The sequence below is a fragment of the Vicugna pacos genome, chromosome 11 (genome assembly GCF_048564905.1).
Source record: "Vicugna pacos chromosome 11, VicPac4, whole genome shotgun sequence".
NCBI lineage: Eukaryota > Metazoa > Chordata > Mammalia > Artiodactyla > Camelidae > Vicugna > Vicugna pacos.
Window position 1 is genome coordinate 39,469,930 of NC_132997.1, and position 12,666 is coordinate 39,482,595.

Below are 12,666 nucleotides of genomic sequence, written 5' to 3' on the forward strand. Positions count from 1 at the left end.
ATATAACTACTTTAATTTTTCTACTCAATTTTATGTTAACTATTTAACACATTTACATATGATCTTGTGATTCTATGCCATATTCTTTGAGGACATTAAAGAGTTGACTTCCCAAAAAAATCTCTTGAGTAATTCAATCTTGTGGGTCAAATTAATTGTCTCCCTGTTACAAAGATGTAATAATCAACTTGTTTGTACTTTCCTAGTAATTTTATGCCCTTTGATTGTGACCAGATATAAAGCAAAGAAGTATACATATAAAACACTGAAATTATATGATGGTTCATCATGTCTTAGATTTATTGTTTATCCTCTGGTGGTATTGTGACAGACTGGGTGATCTGTTGAGGGGAGGGTTCCCGACATTGTCACCAAGTGATTTTTCGGCAGACGTCTTATCTGAGGTACATGCCTGATATGTGTGGGCTATTTGTTAGTGGCTTAGTAACCCAGAGTAAAACTGAATTATCAATTTTAACAAAATTTCACCCCACACTTAACATTGATTGTCTCGTTACAGAAAATGAATAATTCTGCAAGTCTTTAACTAAAAGCAATGCACTTACTGATATGAACAGTAAGTAGGGACACAAAAAAGCTTTTAGAAGTTTTTTCCCACCCATTAAAGCATTAATGAATATAATAGGGGAAGATTCCAGCATCCTAATGCCAAAATGATGAAATTTCATGAAATACAAATACATTTATGTAAATTTCTTGAAAATTCAGCTATTCAAAAATTCTCCCTTTTTTTCCCCTATCATATTCAATAAAAAGTACCTCTCTCGTATCATATTCAATAAAAAGTACCTCTCCCCTATCATATTCAATAAAAAGTACCAGTGTGAGAAGGACTTGGCCTGTGTTGTGGCTTTGAAGATTGAGGAAAGAAACCATGGGCCAAGGAAAGCAGGCAGCTCTAGAAGAGGAAAGGGCAAGGAAATGCAGGTAGAAAAGGAAGGCACCCTGTCAACAGCTTGATCTTAGTTCAGTGAGGTTCACATTGGACTTCTGATCTACAGAACTATAAGATAGGAATTCTGAGTTGTTTTAAGCCTAAGTGTATGGTAATTTGTCACAACTGCACTTGGAAACTAATACAGATACCAAACAAAATAATCATTCCAATAACAGATTAACTACACCTCTGATGAGTGTTACAAGCAAGAGTGCAACAAAGCTATGTTAATAGGGGTACCTAATGTAGATTGGGAATAAATGTCCTAAGGCCTATGTTTATCATTTTAGAACCTTTAAAATGTAGACTTTTCATGGTTCTCTGCTTTGGTTCTCACCATCTTCCATTGCATCCAACCACCATTTTCCAGATTAAATTCCTAGTACTCAGAATACCACCCAACACATACTAAGATCTTAATAGATTAAACTCATTATCAGTGAATTAATTCATTCATTAATGAACACTTGAATGGTTAATAGTTATATTTGTGAGTCTGAAGCAAAAAATATAAATTTGTGACTTGTAAGTGTTTAGGTGTTGGCTCTTCTGATAAAAGAATTGAGAGAGATGTGGGAGATTATAGAAAGCAGAGACATAAAGAGAGTCAAAAACAGAATCTTTGGAAATACCAACATTTAAAAAGTAGTCAGACAGAGGCTTAATTTCCAGAATATATAAACAGCTCATACATCTTAATAACAGAAAAACAAACAATTCAATCAAAAAATGGGCTGAAGACCTAAACAAGCAATTCTCCAATGAAGATATATGGATGGCCCATAGGCACATGAAAAAATGCTCAATATCACTAATTATCAGAGAAATGCAAATCAAAACTACAATGAGATCAACTCACACCAGTTGGAATGGCCATCATTCAAAAGTCTATGAATAAATAAATGCTGGAGAGGGTGTGGAGAAAAGGGAACCCTCCTACTGCTGGTAGGAATGTAGCTTGGCGCAGCCATTATGGAGAACAGTATGGAGATTCCTCAAAAAACTGAAAATAGACCTACCATGTGATCAGCAGTTCCACTTCTGGGTGTATATCCTGAGGGAACTTTAAATTGAAAAGATACACACCCCAATGTTCATAGCAGCACTATATACAATAGCCAAGATATGGAAACAACCTGAATGTCCATCAACAGATGACTTAGAATCAGAGAGAAGGAAGGATCAGAGAGACAGCTCAACATCAGTCAGGTTTCTTTCGAGAAATCTGCAGAGGGTGTCTCCAGTCAGACTGGAGGCCACTCTCTCAGTAGAGACTTGGTTATTTTATGCCTGGGAGTAGGAGCTGATTGATGGATTCTTATGCAGATGAGGGAAGCTGAAGGGTAAATGCTGATTGGTGGGGTTTTTTTTTTAAAGGAGTGTGTCTGAAAAGAGAGGGGCCTGTTGGATGAACTGTCCTGCCAGTAGTTCTCACTCAGGTCCCTGGAGGGTTTTAGAGGCAAAAGGCCGAAGTTGTTACTTGTGATTGGCTGGGCTTGTCCTGAAATAGCAGCAATCAGGGAAACAGAGTTGGTTGTATCTATCAATGACTGGATAAAGAAGCTGTGGTATAATTATACAATGGAATACCATAACAAAGAATAAAATAATGCCATTTGCAGCAACATGGATGGCCCTAGAGATTGTCATTCTAAGTGAATTAAGCCAGAAAGAGAAAGACAAATACCATATATCACTCATATGTGGAATCTAAAAAAAAAGACCCTATGAACTCATCTACAAAACAGAAACAGACTTGCATGCATAGTAAACAATCTTATGGTTACTGGAGAAGTAGCGGGGAGGGGATGTATTTGGGACTTTGAGATTTACAAATGTTAGCCACTAGAAAAACGGATTTTAAAAAAAGTTTTTTCTGTATAGCACAGGAAACTATGTCCAATATCTCGTACTAACCTTTAATGAAAAAAAATATGTGAAAATGAATATATGTATGTATATGCATGACTGGGACATTGTGCTGTACACCAGAAATGGACAAATTGTAAATTGACTGTACTTCAGTTTAAAAATAAATAATAAATAAACAAACATACATTTTAAAAAATTAAAAGTAGTCAGAGATGATTATACATTGAATGTGAACATAGAAAGATACTAGGTACTTGATAGAAAAATAAAGATTGTAGAAATTTAGATAATTTGATTAGACTATTGAGAAACACATAATTACAAACATATACAACATGCACAGAGCCTGGGAAGAAACTGATGGAAATGTTAACTAGTTGTGTTTGGATAGTATGCATATTGTTAACGTATCATGACAATAAAGAATAGTTTTTTTCTTTCTGTATTCCAATTTTATGGAATAAAATTTAATCATATTTTTTAAAAAGTGCCTCTCAGGATCTCAGTCTAGTTTCTCAAATATACTTTTCTTTGTCATTGAGTCTGTTTATTTATTATTGTGTGCAGTATGGGAATACTGAAAGTCTTATGGGTGAGAAGAGACAAAGTTAATTTTAAATATATTTTTAAACATTAAGATTATTTACTTTACAGGGGGAGGGTATAGCTCAAGTTGTAGAGGACATGCTTAGCATGCACAATATCCTGCATTCAATCCCCAATACCACCTCTAAAAAAAAAATAAATCTAATAACCCCCCCAAAAAAATAAAAGAAAAATTATTCACTTTATATAATTTTACAAATCATCTTTCTGTGATCACATGACTATGATTAGCAAAGAGAAATTACATAGTATTTTATATTTGGGGGCTTGTTAAGTAGAAATCCTTTTCTGCTTGACATAGATTCTTATTGGACCTTCAGGTTTTAGTTCAGACATGACAACTTTCATTTGCTTTAAAACCCATATGGTTTTGCCAATAAATTACATGTGAATGCAATTCTAATTCAGAACTAAAAGCCATCGGCACCTGCTCACATTTCAAGCTGAGATTTTATTAGTACTTTCTGATGTGAAGTTGTTTTTTGTGTCTGTGTGTGTGTTTTCTTTTAGAACTAATGGGCATTGCTTTGCCATCATTGAAGAAGATGACCAGGGAGAAACCACATTAGCTTCAGGGTGTATGAAATATGAAGGATCTGACTTTCAGTGCAAGGTAAGATCCAACTTGGGGCCTATGAAATAAAGAAGGGAGGGGCCGTAGGAAAAACATCGGTCCCCCAAGGAGAAGTATGCCTGCTCTGCAAACTGCTGTGTGTTCTGGTAAGCAAATACATTGGAGGAAGCCTAGCTCTTCCTTCAAGTAATATGACTGTCCCAATTGAAGTTACAGATTACTTTTTTAAAAGTTTTAAATCATTCTGTTTTGAAATTGTCGGGCCTGTTAAAAATGATACTGTCACATGTATTTGTAGATTATAAAACTGACTGAAAAGACTTGAAGGTGATGGGCCATAACCTTTGTATCTCTCTGAAACAACTTAGAGACATTCAGTCCTTGTAAGGAGATCTTGGTGGAGGAACTTTAACTGCAGCAACAAAAAAATCAGTGGATTAGTAATAGTTTATGAACATCCTGATGGCTTTGACTTATAAACCTAATCCCTTCAAAATCCTGTGTAGTAATTTTGCCCCAGAGGATCTTTCCAGTGTTTCTGAAAACAGCTCCAGGGATAACTGTTCACAAATTTATGTCTCAGCTATTTTTGAAAATTATTCAAATTAGTAAAAAATTCTCAGGGTTGGTAGATACCCTAAAGGTTGTATGTTTCAACCTCTCAGCTAATGTTTGGGTTCTGCCCCCCACACAACCCCCCAGTACACACCGTTACATCCCATCTGTTTTCTGTATGCTGCACCCATGGTGTCGGGCTCATTACCTCCGAAGCCCACCTGTTTCATCCGTAGTAATGAACTGACCGTATCCTTAGAAAGCTTCTCCTCCAAGTGATGCAGATCTCTCTTCTTTCCTGCATCTTTGGACCATAGAGAACAAGCCTAATTCCTCTTAAATATAATGGCCCTTTACTATGTGAAGAAATTTTTTTTTTGTCCTGCTTTTCTATCCATATCTTCTAGTCTTTGCCCAATGAAAATGATAGTTCAGAAGGACTTCAGCTCCTCCTCGAACGATCAGCTTTAGAGTTACTCTTCAGTTTCTCAGTGTAATATGCAGAATTGACTGTGGGCTGGCCAAAAAGAAAAAAGGCAAAGAATAAATAACTCCTTTCCCTTTTTCCAAATACAGCCAGATCTTGTGTTAGATATTTGTCACACTGTGTTCTTGAAACATACTGAGCTTCCTGTCAGCAGAAATCCTCAGATCTTTCACTCATGCTGCTGCTCAGCCACATCGTTTCCATTCTTATTGGTGCTGTTGGTTTCTTGACAGGAATAAGTAGATGGGAATGAAATGAGTTTTGTTACCCAGTTGTCACATACTTGTGTATGTTAGATTTTATCCTACTAAAATTAGTCTCCCACTCTAACTTGTCACGATTTGGGGGATGCTAATTTGTTTTTTCCAGTTCCATGCTATTTGCATATTTATCAACCACACATACAGCGCATTTTGTAATCACTTAAAAATACTGAAGAGCTATCAGTGGTTATAGCACTGAGCTTGGCAGTAGTAACCAGTGTCTTGCAGGCCCCCTCAACTAGGTATGTCCCAAATGAACTTACCAATGTAATTTAGCTGTTAAGCTTGACAGCCTGTGTTTAGATGTACCTGCTGCCTTTTACTCTAGTTGTGAAACTTTGGTCAAGGAGCTTTATTTTCTTAAGTTGTTTTTCTCATCAGGAAAGGAGTTCTTTTAAGGATCAAATGAGATAGCCTGTATGCAAAGAGTTTAATTTAGCATACTGGCACGTAGTGAGGGCTGACGTAGTAAATGTTAGCTTTTACTATATTGACGATGTAACTGAGGAGGCTTTAAAGTGGGACGCACATACCTCTGGGTGTACACAGCCTACTTTACACAGGGATCCCAAAGGCACATGGATAGTTTTAAGGGAATCGGTTTGCAGGTCCAGAACTTTCATAGGTCCAGTTGCTTAATATTGATCTGCCTGAGACCAGAGCTTCTCAAGCAGTTTCTTTTTTACTTTCTTCCTTTTCACAATCACCCTTCTCACAGTTTCCAGATCAGTGGCCTGGAGTGTAAATCCTCAAGTTTCCAAACAGTGTTATAGTTCAAAATCTTAAGTATCAGTGTGGGGAACATGGGGCTATCAAATATATTTGCATATCTGGTAGTTTTCATTTTTTTTTACTTTCAACCATATTGACAATAATTTTTCATAATAGGATCACTATAGAAGTTATAGCATATGATTGGAAGGTCTTTAAAGTTAATGCCGGACTTTCTCATTTTAGCAGTAAGTAAATTGTCCATGAATTTATGAAGTCCTTGAAAAGTCCATCCATCTCAGACCTCTCCAATAAAACTTTCATTTTATGTTAGTATTTTAATGAAAGTTATTGTATATTATTTTGATTAATTTTTTACTGATAATAATTGTGATGATAAATCAAGCCAGAATAATTTTTTAAGACTTAAGACATACTATCACAGGAAACAGAATGCATTTATATGTGTTTATTTCTGATATGGAGAATTATATATCAAGATATAGTACATTAGGGCATAATTATTGTGGAAGATGTGAAAAGGGATTAGGAGCTCAAGGAGAAAAAGGAACGCTATAAAAATTTCAATTGTTTAAGAAGCATTTGTTCATTTTTTTTGAAATAATGATAATGGATATCGAATTTCTGTGCTATTTAGATCCTGCTGAATAGATTTAAGCATGATGTAACCATTTTATTTTAAAATATCATGTGCAGTAAGACAAATTATCAGTACATTCTTTGCAGCTATTGATGATGAAAAAGTTTAGGTGTCAGCCTAAAAATACATGAGGGGATACATTGTTTTTCAGAATTCACTTAAGGGTTACACAGGCAGAAAACGTTGACCACCACTTTTCTCATTTTCTGTATGTCTTGCTCCATATCATCCTTCACTTGCCGGGCACCTAACCTGAGCAGAACAGGTCCTGTACGACTGTCTTAAGCCTTTTCCTCCAGTGCTTCCACATACTGCCAGGTTTGGATCAAAATAGTTTCAAGTGATATTCACCATGCTTCTCCTAGACCTTGATATTCCCTCCCACCGTCCAGGCTCTCTTGTTAAATCTAGCTTATTGTGTTTCTTCCTGTAGGATGAATTATTTCTCAGAAGCCGCACGGCCATTCCTTGTAATTTGGTTTCAGTTCCTTACTCGTGCACCTGCTCCCTGCAACCGCCCCCCATTCACGCTGACTAGATAAGTTTAAGTTAGAATCTCCTGTTTCATGAATGCCAAGTGAATATTTTCCCCACAGGGACTTTTATTGCCCACATAAATCCAGAGACACAAATGGACTTGGGCGGAGCGTTAGAGTGGGGAGTGCAAAAACGGGAGAGGTTGTGTCACCCAGCTCCATAATCCAGACACACCTAACTTCTGCCTACTCAGAAGTGTAGTTAACCTACGTAAGAAAGATAGGAGGTGACTCTCTCAAGTTACTTATTCTCGGTGAAGCCACGTTGAGTCTTCCAGGAGGCTGCAAGCGTTTTTGGCTTATTCTAGAATCTCGACTGGGATCCGTGTCACGTTCACTAGAGGAAGAAGAATTGATACATTGAACATTTGCCATTTTGATTTAATATGCTAGGTGCCTCATATATTTTCCCTCATTTTCTCCTAGTTTCCCTTTTATAAGGCAGATACTTTTTATCCTTCATTTTACAGCAGAGGGAAACTAAAGCCCAGAGAAAAGTAAGTTCATTGCTCAGGGTCACAGAGTTAATAAATGCCAAAGCTAGGATTTAAGCTATTTGATTCCAGAGCCCTTGCTATTTCCGTAATACTGTGCTGCCCCCAATCTGTTGTTGGCAGTCTTTCTTTCCCCTTTAAAGGTAACATAACGTTTAGCTGTCTAGTTTCCAGCACTCCTTATTTGTAAAATCTTGGAATCATACCTGTCTTTCAGCCCTCTCCAAGGTGCTCTCATCTTCCTGTGATATAATTCACCTAGCTTAGAAGTTATGAACTCAGACAGGACACAGAAACATTGTAGGATACTTCTGGGATGTCAGTCTCACGTACTGGTGTTTGATCTGCCTTGCCTTCATTCCTGTTCCCATCCTCGCTAGAGAAGACGGAAACAAAATGGGAGTTAAGGAAGTGTACGTTTTCCTTGTCCTCCATCACATACTGTTTTGTCAGCAATACTGCATCCATGGCTTGGTGGTCTTCTAGCACTGCCAAAAACCCTTTCTTGATATTTCTTTATATTTCCTCCTCTACAAGGCTAAGCTCATTTTGAACTTTAGCCTTCCTAGAACTATTTTTGGATGCTTCATGCTTCTTTCATTCATCTTGAATTATATACTCTTCATTCCATCCTTCATGTAAGTTTTCTCTAGATCTGTCATTTTTTTCAGAATCACCTGTGTAACTCCTCAGATGTCTCTCTTTTTCTTTTTATGATCATTTAAAGATAGAAACTGTTAAAAAGTTTAAAATTCAGTTAAAATGTAAACTTCTGCTTTTGGAGGTTTCTAAATACTCTTGACCTATCTTCTCTTACAGGATCTCGAATCCCATATAGATTCCCTTATGGACTTTCATAGGCACCTTTTTAAGTAATACGTGATTATACCCAGGTTTCTCCTTTCTGATATTTAAGAATAACGTGGTCGAATTCTGCTTATATTCTTCCTACTTTTATAATGACAATTTCTTTGCATTACTAATTTGACCTAGAATGGCACTTCTCCCAGGCAGTACTGAAATGTCAGCACTCAAGTTAAGAATCTCTCAAGTACTGTACTTTTAATCAAATAAAACTTCACCTATAATTGTTGATGTCAGTTCCCATGACTGCAGTCTTTCCCTGTGCTCATTTTCTGGTCTGTTAGGGACACATACCTGGTTGGTGGTCTCTAAAACTCTCAGGAATACTGTTTCTATATTTTGCCCTTACCCTCAGCACATACGCTTTGACTTGCTTCCTTACTGGGTTCATTAGTTTCAGCAGAGTTATATGTAGACTCAACACTGTCTTCAGCCTACCTGACTACCTTTTTCTAACTTGTCATTTCTTTGGCCTAGGGTAGCCTCGACTTTTTAGTCTGATCTTAAATCTCATTCATCTAATTCTTGGTACTACTATGAGATCATACTTACCCCACTACTTTATATCTTTTTAATAAAATGCAATACCCATATTTTTTAGGAAAAGATCTCATGACTTTAATTACTTTTTTACTAAAAACAGATGAATAGTAATACCTTAAGATATGCCAAAGTTTTGATAAAAAATACTTAATAAACTTTTGTTTATCTGTCGTTAAGTTATAGTATAGTGATCTAACATACCAACCACATACATACATTCTCCTTGAGAAAAAATATTTTGGAGTCTTCATTGTTTCACCACAGATTCAAATTTTTCAATAATTTTTTTCACACATAAAATTTGTAGGTCATTTTCACTCACTGAATTAGAGATTTTATCTTATGAATATTGTAAAAATTAATTATCAGTTTAGCATATCAAATCATTTCTAATTTTATCATTACTCTTCCTCTAGGATTCACCAAAAGCCCAGCTACGCCGGACAATAGAATGTTGTCGGACCAACTTATGTAACCAGTATTTGCAGCCTACACTGCCCCCTGTTGTTATAGGTAGGTTAGCCGAGAAAAGTGCGATCATGATTCTCAGGGAAATATTTCCTCTGGTTTTAACAGTAAGCAAGCTTTCTAGACTTTAACACTGCAAACTTATTTTTTCCTTTTATGATGTGATAGAAAGGTAATGTGTTCACTTTACTATTTCCATTGTCAGGTCCATTTTTTGATGGCAGCATTCGATGGCTGGCTTTGCTCGTTTCTATGGCTGTCTGCATAATTGCTATGATCATCTTCTCCAGCTGCTTTTGTTACAAGTAAGATAAGTATTTTGATGCAAAATATTTTGTTGAATATTAGATATAAACAGTTGTTCTTAAAGCCAGTGGGTAGAAACCAGTGACCACTGAATGTGATGCAGAAACTATTAACTTGTATTCTCTGATTGTATCTCCTGTAATTAACTAAATTATAGTTTTCTTAAGTGAAAAGAAGACCTTACTACCAGTCAATTGGACACAACGTGATACTTCTTGTTATGTTCATGAGTACTTACGATTTTCTTATTTATAGAATATTGAACCTTCTTATATTTAAATGTTTAAAACCTGTCCCAAGAAATCAACTATATATCTTGTTATTCTATAGTTATTTGGAGGTTCAGAATTTTTGCATTTAGTCATGATTTCAGAAGACAGTTGCTAGAAGAGAAGAGCTATCAGAGGAGGGCATAAACTTCAATAATAAAACATCGTCCTGGCATATGAATAAACAGAGAGATGAGCCGAACAGGTTACTAGACCCATAAGTAAACCCAAGTGTATAAAGAAAGTTAGTATATGATAAAGGTAACATTTCAGATCACTGAGGAAAAGTAGACTTACACAGTGAATGGATTTGGGAGTGGATAGCTTTATGGAAAAAAAATGAAGTTGAATCCATTCCCTACACTGAAATAAATTTTAGCCAGTTTCGAGCTAGATATGTATAAAATGAAATGATTAAAATACTAGAACAAACCTTGGAAGAATTTTTACAAATAATCCCAGAGTCAGGAAGACCTTTCTGTCTGACACAAAACTTACAAGCAAAAAAACAAAAACAAAAAAACAAAAAAAACTCCACACCTTAAAATTTAAAAAAAGACTGCTAGTATTAACTACATAAAATGAAACTTTACTGTGCGGCAGAAGCCACCGTAAATGATCAGAAGACAGACTAACAGTGAAAAATATCAGCAGCTTATATTACAAGAGAGCTGATTTCTCAAATATGAAGAGCTTCTATAAATCAGAAAGAAAAATGTCAATTCAGTGGGAAAATGGGCAAAAAAAGATGAATACATGGTTTCTCTAAAAAGAAATATATATGGCTCTTAAGAGAAAAATTGAAAGATGACTTAAGACTACTCATAATGTGAAAAATATGGATTAAAATCATACTGAGATTGTTTTTCACCTACCATACTGGCAAAGATTCAAATATTTGATAATAGATCTTTTAAATACAGAGGCAGATTAAGCATATTAATTTACTTTTGTTGCCGCTACTAAAACAGCATTAAAGAGTTTTTAACTTTTTTGTCCAACTAGGACAAGGAGATAAGAAAAAAAGCTTTAGAATCTATAAAGTTTATGAATGAGTGAGAGACTTCGCAGACCTAAAAAATCTGAATCCCAAGGCTAGAAATTAAGACAAAAAGCACCCAATTTATACTATAAAATTTTCTGAGAAGCTCAAGAATTGACAGTACCAGTAATCTCGAAGTAAAGTTGAGGGTGACTGTAAAGCCAGGAGGATTGCTTGAAAGTATTTTTAGAAAGTCAGATACTATATTAGTTATGCAATACTGCATTAAGAAATCACTTCCAAACTTAGTGGCTTGAAACAGCCATTATTATCTCTCACTGTTTCTGTGGGCCAGGAATTCAGGAGTGACTTGACTGGGTGGCTCAGGATCTTTCATGACATGCAGTCAGATGTCAGCAGAGGCTATATGTACTTATCTGAACGTTTGACTGGAGCTGGTAGACCCCCTTGTAAGACAGCTCACTTCTGAGGCTCGCATGTTGGCAGGAGAACTTAGTTCTTCTGATGTGAGCCTCTCCACAGAGCTGCTTGAGTGTCCTCCCAGCATGAAGCCTAGTTTTACCCCCAGAGTGAGTGAGCCAGGAGACCAAGGTGGAAGCTGCAATGCTGTGTATGATCTAGACTCAGAAGTCACACCATCACTTCTGCCATATTCTGTTGGTCACACAGTTCAGCCCTAGTGCTTTATAGAAGGGAATTAAACAAGGACAGGCATACCAGAAGGTGAGAAACTTTGTGGGCCACTTTGGAAGCCAAGTACCACAGATGTTGGGATCCCTACTCCTATTCTGAGTAATCACGTGACTTTCCATCATCTCTCTAACGGAAGGCTGGAAGTGTTGTTTCCTGCTACCTTGCTGAATTCTTTTATCAGCTCTAGTAGTTTTTGTGTGGAGCTTTTAGGGTTTTCTGTATATAGTATCATGTCATCCACATGACATGATAGTTTTACCTTTTCTCTTCCAATTTGAATCCCTTTTATTTCTTCATCTTGTCTAATTGCTATAGCTAGGACTTCTGATACTATGTTGAATAGAAATGGTGAGGGTGGGCATCCTTGTCTTCTTCCAGATTTTAGAGGGAAGGCTTTCAAGTTTTCACGATTGAGTATTATGTTAGCTATGGGTTTGTCATAAATAGCTTTTATTATGTTGAGATATGTTCCCTCTATGCCCAGTTTTTATTATAAATGCGTATTGAATTTTATCAGATGCTTTTTCTGCATCTGTTGAGGTGATCATGTGATTTTTCTCCTTTTGTTGTTGATGTGGTGTATCACATTGATTGATTTGCATATGTTGAACCATCCTTGTGTCCCTGGGATGAATCCAACTTGATCATGTTGTATGATCTTTATTATGTGTCGTTGGATTCTGTTTGCTAATATTTTGTTGAGAATTTTTACATCTGTGTTTATCAACAATATTGGCTTATAATTTTCTTTATGGTAGTGTCCTTGTCTGGTTTTGGTATAAGGGTGATGGTGGCTTTGTAGA

The 12,666-nt window shown here is 36.2% G+C and overlaps 1 protein-coding gene across 1 annotated transcript in view; it reads left to right on the forward strand.

Annotated features, from left to right (window-relative positions):
- Nucleotides 1-12,666, forward strand: part of BMPR1A (bone morphogenetic protein receptor type 1A) — a 39,080-nt gene that overhangs the window by 7,021 nt on the left and 19,393 nt on the right. Inside the window, exons 3-5 of the mRNA XM_006217388.4 lie at nucleotides 3,947-4,049; nucleotides 9,541-9,637; nucleotides 9,798-9,897. Of these exons, the coding sequence (XP_006217450.2) occupies nucleotides 3,947-4,049; nucleotides 9,541-9,637; nucleotides 9,798-9,897 (300 nt within the window). The remainder of the gene's footprint in view (nucleotides 1-3,946; nucleotides 4,050-9,540; nucleotides 9,638-9,797; nucleotides 9,898-12,666) is intronic.